The sequence below is a fragment of the Schistocerca americana genome, chromosome 6, assembly GCF_021461395.2.
Source record: "Schistocerca americana isolate TAMUIC-IGC-003095 chromosome 6, iqSchAmer2.1, whole genome shotgun sequence".
NCBI classification, from domain to species: domain Eukaryota; kingdom Metazoa; phylum Arthropoda; class Insecta; order Orthoptera; family Acrididae; genus Schistocerca; species Schistocerca americana.
In genome coordinates, this window is record NC_060124.1 from 332,058,208 (window position 1) to 332,085,376 (window position 27,169).

A 27,169-nucleotide genomic window follows, 5' to 3' on the forward strand; every position below is an offset into this window, starting at 1 on the left:
ATAAGTTTAGTGTCTGTGTTTTGCGACCGCACCGCAAAACCGTGCGATTAGTAGACGAAAGGACGTGCCTCTCCAATGGGAACCGAAAACATTTGATCGCAAGGTCATAGGTCAACCGATTCCTCCACAGGAAAACACGTCTGATATAGTCTATACGACACTGGTGATGGCATGTGCGTCACATGACAGGAATAGGTTGTCGACCCACCTAACTTGTACACTTGGCGAATGGATAAAAAGATTCTTCTACCTTGCTCGATTTAGGTTTTCTTGTGAATGTGATAATCACTCCCAAAAAAGTGATGAAAACATAAGAGTTTGTCACATAAACTGCAACAAATGAATGCAACAGTTTCACAGTCGCACAGTTTTCCCTCTGCTCTGTCAAAACATATGTTTTTAACGTTTTCAAAACTTTCCGTGTGTAGACCGTCAAATCCATGGGACGGACGGACGGACAGATAATAATTGTCTGAAAATAAAAAAGTAAACTTTACACTCGAGGGAAGACTTGAACCTAGAACCTCTCGTTCCGCAGCTGCTCACGCTAACCACAGGACCACGGCGCTCCTGTGCTCATTTTATCCTTGATGTTGCATATCTTGCACAAGGACTACTCTGTATATTTTGCTTGTTTTTTTCATAGTTCCACACAACTTCTTCCTGTTTTCTCGATTGATCTGTGTTCAGTTTTTCAAGGCCTATCCCCTGTGCCAACTTATAACTAAATCTGAGGGGGGTGCGATGGGGAGGTTACCTTGTGAGAGAATTTGTTGGTTCAACAGTCGCATGAACCCTGTTGCCGAGTTAGAGTAGTGCTTGTATATCGTATCCATCATTCGCTGCCACAGCTGCTCTTACTGCAGACGGAAGCTGTGCTGCCCAAACGGAATGAAGTGTAGTGTTCGAAAATTCATTTTCTGTCACGATTCCACGCAGATGCCTCCAATATTCGGAGGGAATTCTGTCACCTCTACGTTCACCTCGCAACACCTGGCAGATTCTGTGATCTAGCGGTTTATTAAGCCGGCATATTAAAAAGCCCTTCAACGTTGTATATTGCTGCGTTTTCGGCGGCCTTCTAACTATCTCTTCAACCAATATCGCTGCCCTGGCATCCAGACTGGAATATCGTCTCAGTTATCTGACTGTATTTGTGATTTCCTGTCAGAGAGGTCACAGTTCGTAGTAATTGACGGAAAGTCATCGAGTAAAACAGAAGTGATTTCTGGTGTTCCCCAAGTTAGTGTTTTAGGCCTTTTGCTGTTCCTTATCTACAGAAACGATTTTGGAGACAATCTGAGCAGCCGTCTTCGGTTGTTTGCAGATGACACTGTTGTTTATCGGCTAATGAAGTCATCAGAAGATCAAAACAAACTGCAAAACGATTTAAAAAGACATCTGAATGGTGCGAAAATTGGCAGTTGACCCTAAATAACGAAAAGCGTGAGGTCATCCACATGAGTGCTAAAAGGAATTCGTTAAACTTCGGTTACACGATAAATCAGTCTAATCTAAAAGCCGTAAATTCAACTAAATAGCTAGGTATTACAGTTACGAACAACTTAAATTGGAAGGAGCACATAGAAAACGCTGCGGGAAAGGCTAACCAAAGACTGCATTTTATTGGCAGGACACCTAGAAAATGCAACAAACCTGCTAAGGAGACTGCCGAAACTACGTTTGTCCGTCCTCTTTTAGAGTACTGCTGCACAGATTGATCCTTGCCAGATAGGACTGACTGAGTACATCGTAAAAGTTCAAAGAAGGGCAGCACGTTTTGTATTATCGCGAAATATGGGAGAGAGTGTCACTGAAATGATACAGGATTTGGTCTGGACGTCATTAAAAGAAAGGCGTTTTTCGTTGCGACGGAATCTTCTCACGAAATTCCAATCACCAGCTGTCTCCTCCGAATGCGAAAATATTTTGTTGACACCGACCTACATAGGGAGAAACGATCACCATGATAAAATAAGAGAAATCAGAGCTCGTACGGAAAGATATAGGTGTTCGTTCTTTCCGCGCGCTGTACGAGATTGGAATAACAGAGAATTGTGAAGGTGGCTCGATGAACCCTCTGCCAGGCACTTAAATGTGATTTGCAGAGTATCCGTGTAGATGAAGATGTAGATGGTAGGGAAGAATTACGAGCGACCGCCGAGGCAGCTCTAAGATTCAAGAGGAGGTGCAGTATTGAGCTTGATTCGCTATGTTCTGAAGGAGACGTACCTGCAGAGCGGCCGGGGCCCCCGAGGACAAACCCGTCGGACCCAGAAAACAGTCCGTGCAGCAAGAGCAGAGGGGGCCTCTTCGCGGGGCCCTCGCGACTCTTCACACGGTGTAACGTCAGCAGGTAGCCGTCCCTAGTCTTGGCCAGGTGCTTCTCCGACTCGTAGCCGTCCATGCGTGCTATCTCGTCCTGTAAACAGTCGCACATCCAAGTTTTAGAATCGTCGGGAAGAGACAGTGCTAGAGCAAACAGAACAGTAGCATCCCTAACATGTATGGGCAAACCATTGGAAACAAACCATCCTATTACAGAATATACTGGACACCTCTCATCAGCTTGTTGGAAGGCGTCCGCAACAGGGTGGGGGTTACAGAGGGGGTAAAAGGGAGCATTTGCCCTTTCCTGGAACGGTGCGGGAACTATTCATTTTTACCCGCTGAAGTCCACCGATATTTATTTGAAAAGGAACTAGTAATCTTACTGGATGAAAAAATATTCACCCCAGTGAACGCGCACAGATGAATGGTTAACCCTTTACAGACTACACAGCGATCGAGCTACGTGCTCAACCGTACACACACTGCCTCTACTTCTTAAGTAATAGAATCCAGTACGTTGTTTTCTACTTACATAAATGATCTTTTGGATAGGTTGGATAGCAATGTGTGGCTGTTTGCTGATGATGCTGTGGTGTACGGGAAGGTGTCGTCGTTGAGTGACTGTAGGAGGATACAAGATGACTTGGACAGGATTTGTGATTGGTGTAAATAATGGCAGCTAACTCTAAATATAGATAAATGTAAATTAATGCAGATGAATAGGAAAAAGAATCCTGTAATGTTTGAATACTCCATTAGTAGTGTAGCGCTTGACACAGTCACGTCGATTAAATATTTGGGCGTAACATTGCAGAGCGATATGAAGTGTGACAAGCATGTAATGGTAGTTGTAGGGAAGGCGGATAGTCGTCTTCGGTCCATTGGTAGAATTTTGGGAAGATGTGGTTTGTCTGTAAAGGAGACCGCTTATAAAACACTAATACAACCTATTCTTGAGTACTGCTCCAGCGTTTGGGATCCCTATCAGTTCGGATTGAGGGAGGACATAGAAGCAATTCAGAGGCGGGCTGCTAGCTTTGTTACTGGTAGGTTTGCTCATCACGCGAGTGTTACGGAAAAGCTTCAGGAACTCCGGTGGGAGTATCTAGAGGAAAGGAGGCGTTCTTTTCGTTAATCGCTACTGAGGAAATTTAGAGAACCAGCATTTGAGGCTGTCTGCAGTACAATTTTACTGCCACCATCTTACATTTCGCGGAAAGACCACAAAGATAAGAGAGATTAGGGCTCGTACAGAGGCATATGGGCAGTCAGTTTTCCCTCGTTCTGTTTGGGAGTGGAACAGGGAGAGAAGATGCTAGTTGTGGTACGAGGTACTCTCCGCCACGCACCGTATGGTGGATCGTGGATTATGTATGTAGATGTAGATGTACGTGAGCATCAGAAAGTAGCGATCACTGAGACATTTATGTTTCAAACGGACATTGTACGTAAACATGGGCAAATGTAACGAAGTGATAGAGTGGTAATCAAGGGGCAATGGTGTTTGGCCGTGCCCATAGCTATGTGATGTGTGAAGTTGCTGGATTTGTTGGTGTATCGGGGTGGACTGTTCAACATGTTTACGATAAATGGTTTAACACACGCGCCCACGAAGTACGACGTCAGAATTGTAGTCAGAAAAAGATATTGACAGAGAGAGATCGGAGACACGTTTCACTGCTTTTCAAACAAAATCGCTTCCAAACCCAACAGCAACTGCTGCAGGCAGGTCCACCCCAACATGTTAGCGAGAGAACGTTGCGACGGAAACTGCGTGCAATGAACATTTGGACTCCGTCATCTCACAAGAGGCCATTGCTGACATAGGCACATAAAGACGACAACAGCAGAGTTCATCAGGCTAGAGAAAAATGTGGCTGGTTTTCTGAGCATTCTCCCATCCTATTTTATCTCGACTAGCTTGCAACATCACGTGACATGGACCAGACAGAAAACCTGTGGAACATATTGGAACAGCTGGTAAACCGCCGAACACTGCATTACTTCAATTTGGTCGAAATGCGCGATCAAATCCTCAGCGAATGGTTTAACCTGGATGTTACGTACCTGCACAACATGGTGGAATGACCTGCTAACCGAATCCAAGCGGTTATCAAGTCCAGGGGCAGAATTACAGAGTATTTAATAATGCTTGTCATTATTTCTCTGAAAGTGACTAATTTTTCTTATTTTTCTTTTTTTTTTTCGGTGAGCTTATGAACAACATCAGTAACGTAGAATCCCAAAACTACAACTCCTGTTAGCTCACTTACCTTGGTTGATTGCGTTTCCCTTCAAGGGTGCATGTCCACAGCTTCATTTCAGGTTTATAACGCTTTCAGCTTTATAAATAACGAACAAAGACTTTGCTGAATCCAGAATGAAATTTTCACTCTGCAGCGGAGTGTGCGCTGATATGAAACTTCCTGGCAGGTTGAAACTGTAGGAGACGAGATACTGGCAGAAGTAAAGCTGTGAAGACGGGGCGTGAGTCGTGCTTGGGTAGCTCAGATGGTAGAGCACTTGCCCGCGAAAGGCAAAGCTCCCGAGTTCGAGTCTCGGTCCGGCACACAGTTTTAATCTGCTAGGAAGTTTCATATCAGTGCACGCACTGCTGCAGAGTGAAAATTTCATTCTGGAAACATCCACCTTCAGCTGAAGATGAGATTTTTATTCCAGAGGCATGTGACGTTATTCCCATGACGTCAAACAAGCCCTACATCAGAATAACGACACGTCTGATGAGTGAAATTAAGTTCGCATATTTTTAAGTTATGCTAGTAGAGAATTACGAGGGGCAGTCAAACGAAAACCGAACACCCGCCACAACGGTCCGTGGAACGGTTCCATTCAAAAGTAATCACCACACCCGTTAAGACTTTCATCCCACTGGGAGACGAGATGACCAATTTGTGTTTCGTAGTACGCGGTCGTCCGCTGATGGATCCACAAACTTCCTCGTCCGGTTAAAACTGATTTCCATGTATGTCTTTCTTCAGGTTGTCAAAGATGTGAAAACCATGTGGTGAAAGATCCACGCTGTACGGAGGATGATGCAATGTTTACCAATCAAAAGTGTAGCCTTCGTCATGTTGGCAGGATGGAGACGAGCGTTATAGTGCAACAGGATGATTCTGTCCAACAGCATTCCGACAGCCCGAGGGAAAACGGCAAAGCCAACAGTAGAAACATCCAGCCTCTTCCTAGCCCAAGAAATCCAAAGGCATTCACACAAGTTCCGGTAAGGTTACCATGACCTTTCTCGACTGCAGGTCCCTCTACTCATCGAGTTCCTCGAGCGAGGAACCACAATCAATGCGCAGCGCTATGAAGACACTTTGCAGAACCTGCGACGCTCCACAAAGTGAAAACGCCCAGGAGTGCTGTGGATGGAATCACCCTGTTGCGCGATAAAGCCCACCCCCACACTGCCGATCGGATGAAGGCTGCACTAAAGCGGTTTATTTTGGGAAATAGTACAGCGTCCTCCATATAGTCTGGATCTCTCGCCATGTGGTTTTCACATCTTTGGCGACCTAGAGAAAGACATGCATGGACGTCGGTTGTAGTCGGACGAGGGAGTGCAAGAGTGGATGTGATTTCGGATCCATCAGCGGCCGACGGCATTATACGAAATAGGAATTGATCGTCTCGTCTCTCAGTGCGATGTATTAACATGCATGGTGATTACTTTTGAATGGGACTATGCCATGGTCTCGTTGTAGCGAGTGTTCGGTTTTCAGTTGACTACCCTTATATACGGATAATTCAGTGCATCCAAATGACATTAGGAGGAGGAGGAGGAGATTAGTGTTTAACGTCCCGTCGACAACGAGGTCATTAGAGACGGAGCGCAAGCTCGGGTGAGGGAAGGATGTGGAAGGAAATCGGCCGTGCCCTTTCAAAGGAACCATCCCGGCATTTGCCTGAAGCGATTTAGGGAAATCACGGAAAACCTAAATCAGGATGGCCGGAGATGACATTAGGAGCCCATGAAAAACAGCTGGTTCTGTTTGCACACAAATCATGTTTGTAATGTATTGACTGACGAGAGCTGAAAAGGGGATAGAAGAGCTCAAAATATGCAAAAACTAAAATCTCTATAAAAATGCCAAAAATTAAAGTCAAACAAAATGTTATTGTGATTTACAGACAGTCATGGAGCTGAAGGTTGATATTATGCAGGTAAAGTATTACAAGAATTATCGATGTTTTAATTAATACTGACCTAGCATATTCAATGAAATTCCTCAGCTCTCACTAAAGGCTTGTCTAAAAAAAGTGTCAAAATTGAGATGAACAAAACAGGTGCGTTTCGCTCATAGAAGCTATCCCGCACAAAACCTTTCATGTCACTCCCAATAAGAGCTGGTTCTGACTTCCAGTAGACGTTAGTAAAGCTGGGAACAATTTTTAGAGGAGGAACCACTGCGCTTCCACGGCGTTCGCCATTTCTTCAGTACCTCTGCAAACCGTAACATCAATTGTTTCAAAAACAGGAATTTACGCTGGACTTGATATTTATGAGAGAGTCACAAAGCATTCCTTCCATCGCCGGCGGGTGTGGCCGAGCGGTTCTAGGCGCTACAGTCTGGAACCGCGCGACCGCTACAGTCGCAGGTTCGAATCCTGCCTCGGGTATGGATGTGTGTGATGTCCTTAGGTTAGTTGGGTTTAAGTAGTTCTAAGTTCTAGGGGACTGATGACCTTAGGAGTTAAGTCCCACAGTGCTCAGAGCCATTTGAAAAATTCCTTCCATCACTGAAAATACGCGCTACTTTAGCTATTTTAGAAGCTATCTGACAGCTTAGTTCATAGCAGCACCATTATGCATCGCATGAATTTCTTCCTATAAAGTTACAATGAGGAGTCACAAACGAGAGCAAAACCCATAATGTGTGATCAGCAACTTTCGAAGCTGATAATCTTCTGTTACAAAGCAAATACTGAAGTCCACTTCGTGTTTCAATAACAAGTAAAGTACTTGGCACAGTGGGTTGAAGCGTAAGGATTCTTTAGATTTTCGTTTTGAGGATCTGAGCTCCTTCTTGGAAATTTTCTTCTCACTAGTTCTGTCTTATTACCATACACGCGACTTTAATCATAACGATGCCAACGAGTTTTTCATAACGCGTACTGCCAAGGAGGAGCGGGCGGACTTATTCCCACCATAAAAAAATTAACATGTACTAAATTCGTTGACTGTTGTTGAATTACATTAACAACACATTATCTAAAACGTATTGATTGTTACTAGGATCCAGAACATGAAAATATCTTTTAGCGCATTCTTAGCAACATCAGAGCATTTTCAGTAACGTGGGCTTTATACCCACACTAAAAAATAAATGTCGTTAATTATTAATGACTACGTTCAACAAACTTTTTAAAGAGATATTAATGTGTAAGCAAAGTCCTGAACGTGAAAATATCTATACCCAGTCACACTTCGCTGTGGCTCAGTCTGCTTAAATGAGAAACAAACGAAAGAGAAAGGACACATCTCTAATAAATATGGGAATTAGATATACGTCCTGATGTCCTTTTCTTCCCTGTCTCTTTCCATCTACCTCGATCCCTTTCTTTGTCCATCTCCTCCTCTTTCCCACCTCTCTCTGACCATCACCTTCATACAGTCTCTCTGTCCATCTTCTCGTCCCCTCTTCTCTCCCCATCTCCTTCTGCCCCCTCTTCCCCTTTGTCAGTCCACCACTCCCTACTCCCTTTCTCCGACCATCTCCTTCTCCCCCCTCTCTCTCTCTCCATCTCTTCCAGTCTCCCCTCTCTGTCCACCTCCTCCTTCACGTTTTTTATGTACATTTCCTCCCACCCCTTTGTCCATCTCATCTCCCCATCTCTCTGACCTTGAGTCTTGTTTATTGTTATTGCAAATTCACTTTTTTAGTTGTATTCTAATCATAAACCAATACACCATAAATACAATTTTTCTGTCTGCTAACAACATTCCAATATATATATATATGCCTAATTCTTCAACATATGTATATTTTAATACATGTAAAAATTTGTACTAAATCGGAAAGGTTCATTTTGAGATTTTATGTAATAATGTTTTTCCTTTACATATATACGTATATTTATATATTACATGTATTAAAATATACATATGTTAAAGAATTAGGTACCTAGAGCGCAAACATATTAGAAGTCAACGTTGAGTCAAAATTTCAAAGCAATCAGTGGAGGACTTCTGGAGACTAATTATTTTGAACAAACCAACAATTACATTTTCATAACGTTCCCCCTTCTATTACATATACATAACATATAGATGGCATTTCAGTAGGTATATAGAAACACATGAGTATTTGAAGCAGTGTTATGTCAAAATTTCAATGCAATCTGCGAAGAACTTTCAGAGATTCCTGATTCTGAAGAGATGAACATTTACATTTGTATTTATATTGAAACTGTAAATGTTCCCAACTGCAAATCTCTGAAAGCTTTTGACCGAATACATTGCAATTTTGACACAACGTTGCCTTGGAATATATATGTGTTTTTACATACCTATTTTTTCAATATATGTAATATACTATTTTTATAAATTAAATAATAGAGAAATGTTGTTACAGAAAAGTGAGACACACACGCAGATATATGTTCCTAAAAACACGCCTGTATGATAATGGAATGTTGCAGAATGCACCTGTATTATAATACAATATTGTGTCAAAATATCAAAGTAATTGCTCAAGAATTTTCGGAGATACATGTTTTTCAAAACGAACTAAACATTTTTTATTTATACAGGTGACATTCACTATGGAAAGTGACGTCTGCTACTGACACTTAAATTGTTGGGTTAAATTTAACTGAAAAATTTAAAACATTTATGGAATCGGGTAGAAGAAATCATTAGCAATAATAAATATTTTTTTCAAGATTTCAAAATATAAAGTAACTGACTACATTACAATATTTTCAAAAGGTACGCACAAAGTACCCCACCCCCTTCGCTCCCTTGGTATTGCGAGGGTTATTATAGACAGTGTTAATGTCACAAGGTCAAAAGACAGGGCTGGTATATGCATGTTAGTCTGTAAAACGTATCTATGAATAAGTTTGACTTTTATATTGGGGTTTGTGTACTCATCATTGCAGACAATCTGTCCGAGCTGAAGTCCTGGATAATAGCTACTGTAAAATTTAACTATAAAGTTAAATGAATATTTAATCCAGTATAATGTTTCAGATGAATATTTAATACGATCTCGAAGTAAATAAAAGCATCTTGACAAAGCTGAAATAAGTAGTAACATACTTACACCAATGAAATGAATCTTGCTCAACAAGCTACATGCTTTCTGTCCAAACACACACAAAGTACTAACTCCTTATGCCAATATGGCTGCCCCTGTATCTATATAATCTAAACAATCCCAAACAATCCTTGGCATTGTTTATAACGATTTTTTGATTAAGTAACAATTAAAATTAACATATAAAAACTGAAAATACATATATAAACGTATGTTTGTTCCAGAAGAACAAGTACAATTCTGTATTAGTTTGTGTCCGTTATTTTATTTGTGTATAACTTCTCGAATACAAAATTACAATAATGCATTTTCATATTTTATTAATTACTAGAGGCTATCTTCATAAAAAAAAGTTCCCTTCATTTACATATCTTCAATACATTAAGGTAATTGCAATGTAATAGTTTTGTAGCTATAATGTTTTCAGACAAATCACATATTTTGTTTCGATGTGCGATCCTGAATTAGATTAGAAAATGTTCGTTTTAAGCCGGTCTTAATGGGCTGTTACATTTCATCTGGAAGGTACTCAGGATGATGGGGGCGGGGATATGCTGGCGCCCATGTTCGTATAATCACATTTGCCAAAGGCTGATCTACAGAATACCCAATAGTATTTTATTATCCTTCATCAGCACTGTTAATGATTTATGTTACAATGAAGCATTTTTATTGGTTCGAATGAAGACGCAGAGGAGCTGCATAAAGTAAGAATCTTATTCTAAGATGCTTTTTTTTTTCTTCAAAGTAAATTGTTATCAATCGTTTTAATTAATAACAGACTGTCAGTAAGTATCATTTCTGCAAGTGTTACAGTATATTTTGCCTTTTATTTTGACAAACATAAAATTATATGTTACCAGTTCATTAAGTATTGGCCAATAGTTTCTTCTAGAAAAATTAGTAATATTAGAAATGCCAACCCTATAAGGACTCGAACTTAGCAATTTTCGCCCAAGGTATTGAGTATGAGACCGTCTATTGGTCTGACCGTTTTGTGAACTCAGAAGCGTTCGTGGTGCCTTCGTTTTGTTCTGGTGCATCCATGATAGGTCGGTGACTTTTGTAATACTCACTAAAATATAAGATACAATGAAGTTAATAATTTTCCTCTTCTTCTAAGAGATAACAATCAGTGAGCAACAGTACATGCGATGACGCAGATTTAAGTTACACCTGCTGCATCCCATTCACTGGGTATACATACCCATCCCAAGAAATAATTTCTCATCAGTTATCGTAATTTTAAATATTATTTGATTGAGACGCAACAATCCCTTCAGTTTTTTCCTTTCATTTTAATATGTCATCAGCTGTCAGCTTGCCGCTCTTCAGTGGAGAACATTATGAAATATACAAGTATGGTTTTAAAATACTAAAATAATAATTTTTTTAACTATTCAGATGACTGCTATACAGTTTTTACTAACACTTTTTGTGTATTTTATGGCTGTTTTTATAATAGGACGAACCGGTTGATTACAATAAAGGAAAGGGTAAGTTGACACTAGAAGAGGTGTTATGAGGTGTGAGGGGAAACGAAACTGGTGGCTTCGTATGTGAGCGTTCGGGATATGAGTGAGTAGGCTGGAGGCAGGTCATGGTCATGAAGAGAAAAGGAAAGAGTAGGGGGGGAAAGGAGGAAGAACCGCTGAAGTGGGAAAGTATGGGGAGTAGTAGGTGAGACACTTCGAGAAAAATGAATATTATGTATAAATCCGTTATTGTAGAGGGGGAGGCTGCAGAAGTTGTTTCGGGGAGAAAATATGGAGGGTGTGTGGGTCAGTACGATGTGTTAATACTGGCTTGGTGGCATGGGAGGAGTCATAACTGGGGGAAACGACAGCTTTGCTGCAGCCAAATTTTTGAATGTATAGAATGTATAAACATGTTCATTGTCGATGAAGAGAGACGAGAATTCGATGAGTGCTAAAGAATTTGAGAGGGGCTGGATAAATAGATGAATAAGCATGATAAAGAGCATAGCATTCAAGGATTTTGAGGGAATGCTAGAAACTGGGTGGAGCAGACATCCAGACCATATTGGCATTAAAGTGGATAGATCAAAGCAAGACTATGTAGATGTGGGAAATGGTACAAGGATGAAATCCCCATGTCCAGTCAATTGGTAGTTTTAGTCCTTTTTGTCTATTGTGAGTGATCTGTTCGATGTTTAATAGGTTGAGTTTCCATGTTAGTTTACAACCAAAGGTTAGTCCAAGGTATTTAGTGTTGTTTCATTTGATAGGGCAAGTAAGGGGACAAGCTATGTTCTGGCGAATTTTGTTAGTGGAATTTGCCTACATCAGGGGCAGGTATGCACTCAGGGGCAGACCTATTGTTCTCCTTTGATTGACAGGTACTTAACCTACTGTTCTGCTAAGTGATTTTCCATATCACTGCACTTAACCTATTATCACCCCCCTCCACCTCCCTCAACCCCCTCCCCCCCTCCCTTCGCTGCTACAGGTACACTTTGTTATGTTAAGTGCTTTTACATGTCACTCCCATTTCCTTTTGATTGACAGGCACTTAACCTATTGATGCAAGCGCCATCAACTGACATCACAGCCGCCATCTTGGATGAGGTCGTGTGCTGTGCAAGTTAGTACATGATAGTACACATTAGTACATGTTAGCCCACCAACATGGGTTGGTAAGGGGGCGTGGCAGTCGGCTGAGGTGATAATGGATTAAGTGCAGTGACATGGAAAACCACCTAGCAGAGCAATAGGTTAAGTACCTGTCAATCAAAGGAGAACAACAGGTCTGCCCCTGAGTGCATACACGATCCTGATGTAGGCAAACTGCACTAACAAAATTCGCTAGAACATAGCTTGTCCCCCTGCTAGGGCAGTCATAAATACACTGGTGTACAGAATGTAAGGATGAAAGTAATTTCACACATTGTATCACAGCAAAAGTAAAATGCCTCAAGGGAACTTGGACGGTATACAGAAAGAACTGCTGCTGCATAGTACTGAAGATAACTGAAAGAAATACTCCATGAGACTAACAGAAATGGCAGTTTTATTGAAAGACAACGATTACACTTAAGTCACAGAGGTTTGTGATCGTCCCCTTTACATACAAAAAGTGGGACACGGTTCTTATTACTGTGCACACTCACCATGGACGGTATTGCATGCTCTGCAGATTGTTCCCATGCTGGCCACAAGGTTGGTAAGGAGTTATTGTGGCAGGGCGTTCCATTCCTTTACCAGCACAGCTGACAACTGCCAGATGGTCTGTGGTGCATGTAGACGTGTTGCAGTACGTCTCTCCAACACAATCCACATGTGCTCGATGGGATCTAAGTCAGGGGAACGGACAGAGCAGTCCACTAGCCGAATATCCTCTCGTCCCAAGAGCTCCACCACCTGCGCTGTTCAATGTGGTCACTCATTGTCATCCATGAAAATGAAATCAGAGCCGAGTGCACTCCTGAAAGTACTAACGAGGGGATGAAGTTCAGCGTCACAATAACGTTGTACAGTGAGAGTTTTGTGTTCAGAGATCTGGAGATCAGTATGGTAATGCAACATTATGCCTCCCACACCATAACTATTGGACCACCAATACGATCACATTCGACGATGTTCCTTGGTTGGTTACGTGTTCCCACCTCTCGTTATATCAGGGTACGCCCAGCATTGTCGAACATGGTCGTTTTGCTGGTCCAGGTGTCATGGTGTGGGGTGACATAATGTTGCACGGGTTTACGAGCCTCTAAATCTTCGAACACGGAACACTCATCAGTCGGGCCATTGTGATACTGTGCTCCTTCCTCTTGCGCGTCTTTACAGTTGCGCATTCAGCCCTGACTTCATTTTTTATAGATGACTTTGCGATACCACATGGAATAGCCCACGTGGAGGAGCCCTTTGAACGAGAGAATATTCGGCGAATGGGTGCCCCACCCGTTCCCTCAACTTAACCCTGTTACTACCAAGATATTTTTGTTTCACTGAGTACCACTTGAGTCATACATACATCAAGTAATTTACGATGGATATATTGGCAATACTTTAATGAACTAACCAAAAAAAACGACATACATTACAGCTGCTCAAAGTAAGCGTCATCACTCTCTTTTCATAACTGTTACATTCTAAAATTCGGGTCATATTGACTGCAGTGGTACAAATAGTCAGCGCAAAAAAAAAAAAAAAAAAAAAAAAAACATGAATAAAATTTAACGTCTTGTAAATTTCAAACTGAACGAAACGTCACTTGATACAATTGGCTCTTACAGAGACAGTCATATGTTTAAAAAATAATAGCTTTGAAAACAAGGGAGATATATATTTCCGATGTGCTTATGGGGTCAAATTGATACTAGTGGTGCTAGGAAAGGCACAACAAAAGCTGAGACAAGAAACCCTAACAATGGGTAGAAAAATTGGAAGTAATATTTTCATTAAGTTTTCTTTAATTTACGTCTATGGTCGCAAAGTTTTTGTTAACAGTTTACCGGTTTCGGTCTTTAATGACCATCATCAGATCTGCAGCAAAAATGGGAAAAACATAAATACACTTGCAGATTGTCTACAGCTTAAAAACAATACATAGACCATAATGAAAAGTAGTACTGACAATATACACATTTGTCTGCTTTAAGTATGAAGAGGCATACCTGTTTCATAAAAACAAAGTCCTAATGTACTGCAGTCATAGCGGCATCGTCAAATGTTAAATGCGGAATCAGCACCAGCATCGTCAAATACGTATAAATAACATCATATGCACGAGTTTTGTTGTCAGTAGCACTAATGTTTAAAACAAGCTGCCGCACAGTAGCCACAAGATGTTTGTGTTGTAAGTTCACGAGATGTCGCTAATGTTCGCATACACTAGTCGTCACTAATTAATTGAAACAGTGAAAATAAAGTGGGATACAATAGTTGAAGTCTGTAATGAGTTTATAACGTATAAAAGACAATACAGTAACAGAAAGCGATGAAACAGAGCACGACAAAAGTCAGATTGTTAAAAAGAGGAAGAGTTAAGAGACAGTAGTTGGCATATGCTCAAGTGCCAATATTCTAGATAATGATATAAGTAATAAACACCTTTGATTGTGCGCAGAATAATATCAAAAACTGTAAAACAAATCGCTAAAGAAGCCACAATGAAAGTGCTGCACACTACTGTACGGCAGCTTGTTTTGTAGTGCTACTGACAACATGACTCGTGCATATGATGTTATTTATATATGCTTGACGATTCTGGTGCTGATTTTGCATTTAACATTTGACGATGCCACTATGGCTGCAGTACAGTAGGACTTTGTTTTTATAAAACGGGTATACCTTTTCATACTTAAAGCGCACAAACGCATGTGTATGTCAGTAGTACTTTTCATTATGGTCTAAACAAGCTGTAGACAATCTGCGAGTGTATTTATGTTTTTCCCATTTTTGCTGCAGATCTGATGATGGTCATTACAGACCGAAACCGGTAATCTGTTAACAAAAAGTTTGCGACCATAGACGTAAATTAAAGGAAACTTATTACATATACGGGTCACTGTTTTTTCGCGACAATGTCGCAGATTGTGAGAATATTTTCATTGTTGCAAGTGTTTTGGAAATTTGTGGTAAGTTTCTACGGGACCAAACTGCTGAGGGCATCGGTACCTAGGCTTACATACTACTTAATCTAACTTATACTAACTTACGCTATGGACAGCACACACGCCAGTGCCCGAGGGTGGAGTCAACCTCCGAGGGGGGGAGGGGGGGCGCTCTCCGTGGCAAGGCGCCTGAGACCGCGCGGCCAGGTGTATAACGGCTGTTCACTTCAACAGCCATTATTCTGTTTTCATAAATATTACATTCAAGAAACACGCAAACGGTTTAAATTGGTTCATATTAACGTCAGTGGTACTACGGTATGATTAAATCCCATGGAGCGCGTGTGGGATGAGGTGGGAGACATATTTTAGCACGTCTACATGCTGAAATGACTGTCCGTCAGTTGTCAAGCGCTCTGGTGGAGGAATGAGACACTCCACAACAAGAACTCCTTACTAGTCTTGTCACACACTGCCGTCCGTGGTGATCACACACCCTACTAAAAACCATGTCCCGCCATTTGTAATGTTCAGGAGACCATCATAAATCACAGTAACCTCAGTGAATTATTGTCTTTGAATAAAAACGTCATTTCTGTTCGTCTCATTGCGCATTTCTTTCTGTTACCTTCTTACTACACTGTAGCAGTTCTTTCTGTGCACGGTCCATGTTCCATCGAGGTATGTTATTTGGCAGTGCCACATCATGCGAAAGTTACTTTCGTCCTTAATGTTTGCGTCCCAGTTTAATTAGGTGGAAGCCATGAGGGTGGGTGTTAAAGGTGGGTCATCCTATAATTATTGCCTGGACTTTGGAAGGGTTTGTTTTCTATATCTACATCTACGTGACAACTCTGCAATTTACAATGTAGTACCTGTGATTCTTCAATTTCTCCAGGCGTATTTTATGACGAAATAAATCGTCAATGTAGTACCTAACTGAGGGTCAATCGAACGACGTTCAAGTTATCTCTCTACCGTTCCGCTCTCGAACAGGGTGGAGAAAACGAATATTAAAATCTTTCCGTGCGAGCTCTGATTTCTTTTATTTTACTACAATGATAATTTCTCACTATGTAGGTAGGCACTAACAAAAAATTTTCGCATCTGGAAGGGCCGTTGGATACACCAGGAGATAAACTGGTCAAGACAGAGCTGAAGGGATCGTTAGGTTTCGTAGAGTGCAGTGTGAACGGCTAGGACAGTGATGTCATCGGGCACACAGAAGGACGTGAAGAGGAGGAGGTGCTTTAAGAATATCGGCGGCGTAGAGGACAAAAAGGATAGAAGAAAGGCCAGAGCCTAGAGGTACACCTGCAATGATAGTGGTCAATACAGTGAGCGACTCTTTTCTCCTCAGATATTCCACAGCCCACGACAAATAATTTATACTACTGTAAAAATCACACTATACCTCGGCTTAATGTTTCAGACATGGTCGCCTGAAGCCGAAAATTACACCTCGAAAAATATTTTGCCAATAAAATTCCGCCAGTTTTCCAAGACATTGTAGCTGGTGACTGTTACTGTGGGAGAAACCTTTCTGAGAGTTTGGAGACGCATTTTTTGAACACCAGCAGAAAGCAAAAGAAATATCTCACCAATGAGAATGCTGGTCATGTGCGTCTGATTGATACTGTGGGTAAGACACGGGTCCACCAAATCACTCCTGAAACGAAACAGTGATCAAAGCAGGGAGCACCAGCTGTTGTCCACACACCAGGAAAGACCAAGTTGGTTTTATCCCCGCAAGTGTTCTGCGGATGCTTATGGGATCCCTTTTACTGTTTATCTTGCATGTAGTGCAACAATAATTGGTATATTTTTCGCAAGTCTTCTGGATCAATAGGATGGACAAATACGTAAGAAGATGCTTCGATGGAAAAGGAAAAACAAAACAATGTTCCATCACGTTAATGCGTTTATCCGCAAAGGTGATTTGGGGATGGGAAAAATAAAGAATTTGAAATGTGATTTGTTGGCATAAGCACGCTATTCATCGAATCTTTCGTCCTTCCTCTCCCGCTTAAGAAGAAGTTATTACAGCTATAGATGGGTACTTCCTTTCATAATCGCCCGTCAAAGATATTATCTACTCGCTATAAAAATGGCTGACAAACTGCATTAACCTAAAAGGCACTACGCAAAAGGTAAATGCATTTTGAACTAAAAGTAAAAGTCTTTCACTCGCAGACCGTAAACATTTCACGTTGCAATCTTACTATCGGTCTACAGTGGAAAAATTAATGTAATTATTTTCCTTGACGTTTGTGGTAGCTATAGACTGGTTGAAATTCATAGTAATTGCTTTGCTCCGACGCAAACACGTGATTCAGCAGAATCAGTGCCCTTCGCTAAGTATGAACTTGAAGCCAAGGCCGACGGGTCGAGTATTTGCAGAGTCACTTAGGCTTTCCTACTGCACTCTTCCTGGAGACGTGCTCAGCTGCTTCTGATGGAGAATCGTTTAACTGTTCGGGAAGAGTTACGGGGATGAGCTGAGGGCACCGATTCTCCATCGACAGTAGCTTTCCATGTTCCATTCGCTCACAGGCGATCTTCGTACTGATTATTTCTTCAGAGACCCTGACTCATTGTCAGCTAAGAAAGCCGACATTTATTCAGGAGAAATTGAGGGAGTTAATAACGCGTTGATCCACCTCAGGCCCTCATGCAATCAGCTATTCAGCAAAGCACTGATTGATGTCCTCCTGAGGGATATTGTACTAAATTCGTCTCGTTGGTGCGTTAGATCGTCAAAATCCCGAGCTGGTTGGAGGATCCAGCCCATACTGCAAGTAGTAACAGTGGGTACTTACTACGACTTAAAACCAAATGGAAAAGCGATGGTTATGGCGGGGTGCAGGACTGTCACACACGCCGCACCCCGAGGGTATTATTCGAATGGGACGGAAATCGGGAGGCGTGACGCACATGTGCAGAGGAACAAATGATTACAGTTTCAGAAAAATTGTATGGTTTATGCAAGAGAAAAATGAAATAATCGTGTGGAGGAAATCTCCGGCCTGGCCGGTAGTCGAACCTGGGCTCGCTGCATGGCAGTCAGACGCTCTCACGACTCATCGTGCCCGCCCCGATAGCAGCCGGCACAGTAGCTCAGCGTGTCCGGTCAGAGAGCTGGTTGGCCTCTGTAATAAAAAAAACTGAGTGGAAGGATCAACAAACGAACTTTAACAGATATCATGTGACGTCCGCAACGACAAAAAAAAAAAAAAAAAAAAAAAAAAAAAAAAAAAAAAAAAAAAAAAAAAAATCAGCTGAATGGTCAGCGGGACGGACTGCCGTCCTAAGGAGCCCGGGTTCGATTCCCGGCTGGGTCGGGGATTTTCCCCGCTCAGGGACTGGTTGGTGTGTTGTCTTCATCATCATTTCATCCCCATCCGGCGCGCAGGTCGCCCAATGTGGCGTCGAATGTAATAAGACCTGTACCAACGCGGCTGGACCTGCTCTGTAAGGGGCCTCCCGGCCACTGACGCCAAACGCTCGTTTCCATTTTTACCACTTACTGTCAGCTAAGATGGACGACATTTATTCAAGAGAAAGAGCTTCATAAACTGAATTGGTCCACCTCTGGCCCTTATGCAAGCAGCTGTTTAGCAAAGCACTTTTTTATGTCCTCTTGAGGAATATCGTGCCAAATTCTGTCCTGTTGGTGCGTTAGATCCTCAAAATCCCGAGCTGGTTGGGGCATCCAGCCCATAATTTACCAGATGTTCTCAAATGGGAAGAGATCTGGTGGTTTTTTTGGCCACGGCAGCTTTTGGCGAGCACAAAGACAACCATTAGCAACCCTCGCCGTGATCGAGGGAATTTTGTTCTGCTGAAATGTAAGCCCAGGCGGCTTGCCATGAAGGGCGACAAAGCGGGGCGAATAACATCGTCGACGTACTATAGTGCTGTAAGGGTGCCGTGGATGACAACCAAAGGGGTCCTCCTATGACATGAAATGGCACCACTAACCATTACTCCCGGTTGTCGGGCCGTATGGTGGATGACAGTCAGATTGGTATACCATCGCTGCCCGAGGCGTCTCCAGACGTCTTCGCCGGTCATAGGGGCTCATTTCGAAGTGGGACTCATCACTAAAGAAAATTCTACTACAATCAATGATATTCCAGGCGTTGTTGAACAGCGAGGACGTGTCTGGAGATGTCCCAGACAATGGTGGGATACCAGCCTGACTGTCACCTACCATAAGCCTGCAACCAGGAGTGATGGGTTGGGGTGCTATTTCATGTCATAGCTGGACTCCTTTGGTTGTCATCCGCGGCGCACTTAAAGGACAGCGGTACATCGACGATATTCTACGTCCTATTTTGGTGCCCTTCATGGCAAGCCATCCTGAGCTAACAATTCAACAAGATAATGCCCGCCCACACACGGCGACTTTCTACTGCTCCTCTTCGTGCTTACCAAACCCTACTTTGGCCAGCAAGGTCGTCGGACAACTCCCCATTTAAGAACGTCTGGAGCGTTATGGGCAGGGCCCTCAACGAGCTTCGGATATTGTCACTCTAGCGTTCCTATAGGACAGAAAAATGGTTCAAATGGCTCTAAGCACTATGGGACTTAACATCTGAGGTCATCAGTCCCATAGACGTAGAACTACTTAAACCTACCTAACCTAAGGACATCACACACATCCATACCCGAGGCAGGATTTCGAACCTGCGACCGTAGCAGCAGCGCGGTTCCGGACTGAAGCGCCTAGAACCGCTCGCCCACAAGGGCCGGCTATTGGACAGAATTTAGCGCGATATCCCCCAGGAAGACATCCAACAACTCTATCAATGAATGGCTTACCAAATAACTGCTTGCATAAGGGCCAGATGTGGACCAACGCGTTATTGACTTGCTCAATTTTTGAAGCTCTTTCTCTTGAATGAATCATCCATTTTTTTCTGAAATTGTAATCTTTTCTTTGCCTGTACATGCACGTCACATCTATCGGTATCCATCCCAATCCACAATTCCTTCATGGTGCATTTTTTCTTTTTTTTGCCTTAGGGCTGTATAACGAAAAGCTAGTAGATAAACCGTTCCATGCTGCACTAATGTTCTTAATCGAAGGACAGTCAGAAAAAATTGTGTCAAACTTAACTAATGTAGCGATGTGTAGAAAACATATGTCGGCATAAATAATGAAAAAAAACAGCTCTAAACCAAAAATTTTATGTCAGAAATTAAAACAGTGTGCGTGTTATGTTACTGCTGCATAAATAATCTCGATAAGAAATTACTCCAAACTGAATGAGGTGGTGCCGTGGTAAGACACTTGATTCGCATTAGGACCATCGTCTGCCTAAATCACTTTAGGCAAATGCCGGGACAGTTCACATAATGATGTTTGATGTAGTGGACAGCAATCCCATGAACTCCCCACGCCAGGAGTAGAATTCATTCGCGGCACCTTCTCAGAAAAAACTATTGGCGATTGTGAACAATAATGCATCATAAGGAGACGACGAATGGAAGGAGGTGGTAGGGAGGGGGTGGGGGGGGTGGGGGAGGCAGTATGTCCGACAGAGCAGACTCCACATATCTATATTGCGTACATGGGTATATAAAGGATGACAATTATTGGACTATATGAAAAAAACGTAAATGAGTTACAAACTAAGGCGTGCATACACTCTACTCAGCATGTAATACTCACTACAGATATTCGGATTTAGATTATTTCGATATGCCTGCCATCATTGGCGATGATGTGGCGCAGACGAGTAGCGAAATTCTGCATGATCCGCTAAAGTCTCGGAGCATCGACGCTGCCGATGACCTCCTGAATGGCTGTTTTCAGCTCAGCAATGCTTTTAGGGTTATTTCTGTACATCTTGTATTTAATATAGCTCCACAACAACGAGTCACATGTGTTCAGATCCGGAGAATATGGTGGCCAATCGAGGCCGATGCCAGTGCCTCTGGGTACCTCAGCGTCACAATGCGGTCGCCAAATGCTCTTCCACGACATCAAACACTCCCCTGCTTCGATGGGGTCGAGCTCCGTCTTTCATGAACGACATCATGTCGAAATAAGGGCCACTTTGGATAATAAGGATGAAATCATCTTACAAAACCTTCACGTACCGTTCGGTAGTCACCGTGCCATCAAGGGCTACCGCACCGATTATCCCGTGACTGGACATTGCACGCCACACAGTCACTCGTTGAGGTTGAAGAGACCTCTCGATCGCAAAATGCGGATTCTCAGTCCCCCAAATGCGCTAATTTTGCTGATTGACGGAACCATCCAAATGAAAGTGGGCTTCACCGTTAAACCAAACCATACACGCCAATACTAGTTCTGATCAGGTCCCGCGGTAAACCGTGGAGTTTTAAGTCTTGACGCAAACCGTTCAGAAGCTATGACGATTTTATTTTGATATAGTTCAGTAACCGTCACCATGTATCAGCGAGGTCGGCTGTAGGTGTTTTCAGTGCGGATGCTCGGTTTCCTTCCAACTCCTGCAGGATTTAGTGAATGCTACGAGCAGAGGGGCTAATGGAAGGGGGGAGCCACTTGAATGTGACAGGCTGAGAATTGTGTTGGACGGGAGGCATGTCCCGATGGCCGAGGCGTTTAAGGCGACCATTCAAGAGAAATGAGACACTCGGGTTAGAGTCACGGTCCGGCCCAAATTTTCGACCTTTACCACTGATTTACTTCAGTGTCTATAGGCGGCTGTAGCCCTACTGTATCGTAATAAATATTAAAACACTCATTATATTTTTGCCTGAGGAATTTTGTCACAGAAATATATCAAAGATAGTTCGATGTCTCAGTTCTGACCAAGTTTTTGGGAAGGTTTCACTTAGTTATAAGGCAAATGACGGAACCAGAAGTCCCATCCCAAATACTCCAAATTCTCTCTAAGCTACCACCTTTTCGCCTGGTGTTTGAATAGATATGGACTGTCGTGTTCGTTCTTCCCGCGCGCTATACGAGATTGGAATAATAGAGAATTGTGAATGTGGTTCGATGAACCCTCTGCCAGGCACTTAACTGTGATTTGCAGAGTATCAATGTAGATGTAGATGTAGATGTAGACTGCACATTGGCTCGCATCACGACAGGGACGCCATACCCTTTGTGAAAGCAGCTCATTTGATTGCATCCAACTGATTGATGCCATACGCCAGGCATGCTCTTTTTCAGAAGTCGTGAAGGCACTGAGCGTTTCACTTAACACCAGAACCATCTCCTCACTATACGCTACGGAAAACACCAACCCTCAAGTATAACTATGTTCACTGCACGACAAACGACACAGAGATGGGGACACAGCAAATGGACGCTACAAACACGGAGGAAGTTGCGTAGACTCAGAGTCGCCTTGTCCTTTCGAACACATCGTCGACAGGGTTGCGAGTTCGTCAATAGATAGATAGGTAGGTAGGTACATAAATAAAACAGATAGACAAATATTCTTCGTTCAATAGATGAGGCGAACTAAACTCTTGTTAAAAGTTATACCCTCTCAGAACTGTGTTTACTGTACAGCTCAAGATCAAATCCTGCACTTTCTTATGGAACTGTGTAAAATGTGGAACGCAAATGGCGGAAAAACTGTACAGTGACTTCGGGATTGTTGGTTACTTCTCACTCCGATTAGTTGTAAATTCTTTGCAGTATCAGATATATAAATGTATTTATACACTGAAGCGCCAAAGAAACTGGTATAGGCGTGCGTATTCAAATACAGAGATATGTAAACCCCTATACAAGACAACAAGTGGCTAATGGTTCAAATGGCCCTGAGCGCTATGGGACTCAACTGCTAAGGTCATTGGTCCCCTAGAACTTAGAACTAGTTAAACCTAACTAACCTAAGAACATTACACACATCCATGCCCGAGGCAGGATTCGAACCTGCGACCGTAGCGGTCTCGCGGTTCCAGACTGCAGCGCCAGAACCGCGCGGCCACTTCGGCCGGCAACAAGTGTCTGACGCAGTTGTTAGATGGGTTTCTGCTGCTATAATGACGGGCTGTCAAGATTTAAGTGGTTTGAACGTGGTATTATAGTCGACGCACGAGCGATGGGACACAGCATCTCTGAGGTAGCGATGAAGTGGGGATTTTTCTCGATCGACATTTCAGGAGTACACTGTGAATATCAAGAATAACTGGAAACATGTTCCCTGGTCGCACGAGTCTCGTTTCAAATTGTAACGAGCGGATGGATGTGTACGGGTATGGAGACAATCTAATAAATCCATGAACCTGCATGTCAGCAGGGTACTGTTCAAGCTGTTGGAGGCTGTGTAATGGTGTGGGGCGTGTGATATGGGACCCTGATACATCTAGATACGACTCTGACAGGTGACACTTACGTAAGCATCATGTCTGATCGCCTGTATTCATTCATGTCCATTGTGCATTCCGACGGGCTTGGGAAATTCCAGCAGGACAATGCGATACCCCACGCGTCCAGAATGGATACAGAGTGACTACAGAAACACTCTTTTGAGTTTAAACATTCCGTTGCCCACCAAACTCCCCAGACATGAACATTATGGAGCATATCTAGGATGCCTTGCAACGTGAGGTTCAGAGGAGATCTCCACCCACTCGCACTCTTACGGATTCAGGATTCAAGGTGTCAGTTCTCTCCAAACTACTGCAGACATTAGTCGAGTCCATGTCACGTCGTGTTGCGGCACTTCTGCGTGCTCGCGGGGGCCCTACACGATATTAGTTAGGCAGGTGTACCAGTTTCTTTAGCTTTTCAGCGTAAGTTCATTAGATGTTTTAAAAGGGATCTTTAATCATACTTCAAATTTGTACTTATCACGTGATTGATTCTTTAGTTTAATTAGTTTATGGAAAATTTTAAGTTTGAATGACAGTGTTCAATGTCTTTATATTCATGATAACGAAATACACATACACCAATTTTAACAAATTCACTATGTTCATGCTTTAAGTACAAAATAATCATATTTCTAAATTTTTCTCTTGGTTGCATCGGCCATTGCCCCGAAACCATCTGAATTAAAATAATCCACAGTGAGGAGACCTCATAGATGTAGAACATGTCATAAAACAAAGTACAGATTTACACAAGAACAGATATGCTGGTGTTCCTTCCACAGATCTGAAGTAAAATGGTGCATCAAGATTTGGAAAAACAAAAAAATCTGAAACATATTCTCAGTTCAAAATTAGTACCGAAGTTGTCGCAAACATGCAAATGTAAACAGGATGTCAGAAACAGTCTGAATATCTTATTGTAAGCCGGCCGAAGTGGCCGTGCGGTTAAAGGCGCTGCAGTCTGGAACCGCAAGACCGCTACGGTCGCAGGTTCGAATCCTGCCTCGGGCATGGATGTTTGTGATGTCCTTAGGTTAGTTAGGTTTAACTAGTTCTAAGTTCTAGGGGACTAATGACCTCAGCAGTTGAGTCCCATAGTGCTCAGAGCCATTTGAACCATCTTATTGTAAGGATGTCGCAAGGTAAGTTGTGCTGAGAAATAGTTGTTAAGAAAAATTCGATACGTTGCGCCGTTCCTGAGTTATTTAGCAATGAAGTTAACCAATCAGGTCGCGCGTGTGCTAATTCATGCAGACTGCCAGAGGCAGTGTCACTAAGCATGTTCCTCGTTTGGTTCCCTCATACGGAACAAACATAGCTTTTGCTCACTTAGTTTAAATTTATCACTTCCGAGAAAGGCATATTTGAACCGATAAAGAGCATTTGAACAAGTGGTAAATCATAGACCTTCAGATTTTTCGCGCGTGCAAGTGTCGAATTTGCGCACACAACGACCGGATTGGCTTCAATGCAAAATAACTCGGAAACGGCGCATTGTATAGAATTTTTTGTTAGCAATTATTTCTCAGCACAGCTTCCCCTGCAGTACCCTTACAAGCTTTCAGTCTGTTTCTGACAAGCCAGTACACGTCTGAAGCACAAGTGTACTATATTAGATGTTAGCCAACGGTCTTGCCGCAGTGTTAACACCTGTTCCTGTCAGATCATCGAAGTCAAGCGCCATTGGGCATGGTTACCACTTGGATGGGTGTCCGTCTAGGTCTGCCGAGCGCTTGTTGGCAAGCGGGCTGCACTCAGCCCTTGTGGGGCCAATTGAGGAGCCTCTTGACTGAGAAGTAGCGGCTCCGGACACGAAAACTGACAACGGGTGGGAGAGCGATGTGCTGACCACATGCCCCTCCATATCCGCATCCAGCGATGCCTAACAGCTGAGGGTACCATGGCGGTCGGAAGGTACTTTTCGGCCCTGTGAAGCCTGTTCATATGGAGCGTAGTTCCTATATTGGAAGTTAAGATTTCTATGTTTGCTGGGAATTTTTTGAAAACATGTATTTCTAAATAATGGACACACCATGAGACAAAGTGGCCCCCTTGCCAACAGGGTACCGTTACGGAAGGTGTTGGTGGTATTCTCGGGCTGAGGATGTTTGCTTGGTGAGAATGGTTGGAACAACATAAGAGATCCTAGAGTCACACGATCTGAGCCCTATTGAGCGTATCAGGGACACTGTCGAATGGGATATGCGTGCGAGCAATGGACGCAGCAGACCAGTCTCTGCAAGTTTTGGGCTGCGGTTGTGACGGTCATAGATCATGGTGGACCCGACAAGCTTTCAGTTTTCGTGAAGAACAAGATATCCGATGAGTCGATCCATGCTAGCCTATCCTGTGCAGGTCTCTTCATGTCTGTGTAACTTCTGCAATCTACAGCCACTTGAAATGGCTTACTGTAGTCGAACCTCGGTCCACCTTTACAGTTTTTACTCTCACACTTACTTCCATCACTAAACCAACAATTCTTTAGTGGTTCAGGATATGTCCTATGAAATGATCCCTTCTTTTAGTCAAATTGTCCCATAAATTTGTTTCTTCGGAATTCGACTCGGTACTTCTTCCCTAAATACAAGGGTTGGAACTTTAATAGTGGCAACTATTTATTTACAGATCGTACAAAACAGATACGTGTTTCAAAGTTCCAACCCTCGTATCTAATCTAACCCGATCGAAATTTCAACGTTCTTCTGCAGCATCACATTTCAAAACCTTCTGTTCTCTTCTAGTCTGTAGTAATTTTCGTTCACGTTCACTTCTGTACAAGGCTACGTTATAAATAAGCGCTTTCTTAAAGGACACTCAGATACTTAAATTTATATTAGACAGTCAAATATTCCTAGTTTTCCTAAAAAATTTTCCTCTTATCACAACCATCTTTTTTATATGCTCTATACTTCGGCCATTGTCAGTTATTTGGCTGCCCAAATAACAAAACTCATCTAGTACTTTAGTCTGTGGAAGCGGATTATCACGTGCTAATGTGATACACCACACTGTAAATATCGCACTAAAAGTGTGCCATCTCTCTCCGAATGCGAGCTGGAAATCACAACAAAATCACGTCATTTCTCTTCGAATGCAAGCCAAAAATCACACTCGACTTACGCCATTTCTCTTCGAATGGGTGCTGGTATGTAAATAAAATGGACGAAAACATGTTTCGCATCTACCTCTCCACGACGACAAGAAACCAGTGTCGAGTGCTGAAATGATGGTCAGCCGCGCTATGGGCAACTATTTTCGGCTGCGCATGCTCTGATGTGACCCCATCGCTTCTAGCACTATGAGTGCTACATTACTCACAGCATCAGGTCACTACTTTTCTTTGAAAGCGCGAGTAACATATTGCGCAAGCGTAGAGTATGAGAGATTCTTGAGGAGCAGTTGACGTAACGGTCCTGTGACTGAGTGATCATGTGTACTGCCTGGCAATTTGCTAGCTCGAGTATGATTCCCGCTGCTACCATATGTTTTTCATTTTTTTATTCATCACAATATTAAACGGTTAATTATAAAATTTAAATATATTGAAACAGTTCAGTTAATATACGTAAAATCAATGTATTGAATTTAGTTACGATTCCCACTTTGTAAGCCTAAAGAATGTCCGCCTCCGGTAGTTGAGTGGTCA

The 27,169-nt window shown here is 42.6% G+C and overlaps 1 protein-coding gene across 4 annotated transcripts in view; it reads right to left on the reverse strand.

The window, feature by feature from the left end:
• Positions 1-27,169, reverse strand: part of LOC124619874 (lipase 1-like) — a 219,889-nt gene that overhangs the window by 121,574 nt on the left and 71,146 nt on the right. For 3 of the 4 annotated variants that reach the window (XM_047146497.1, XM_047146495.1, XM_047146494.1), the window contains exon 2: positions 2,233-2,422. In XM_047146497.1, coding sequence (XP_047002453.1) covers positions 2,233-2,422 — 190 coding nt within the window. Of the gene's footprint in view, positions 1-2,232; positions 2,423-18,232; positions 18,379-27,169 lie in introns of those variants that run through there. The other variant, XM_047146496.1, reaches the window with a different exon arrangement.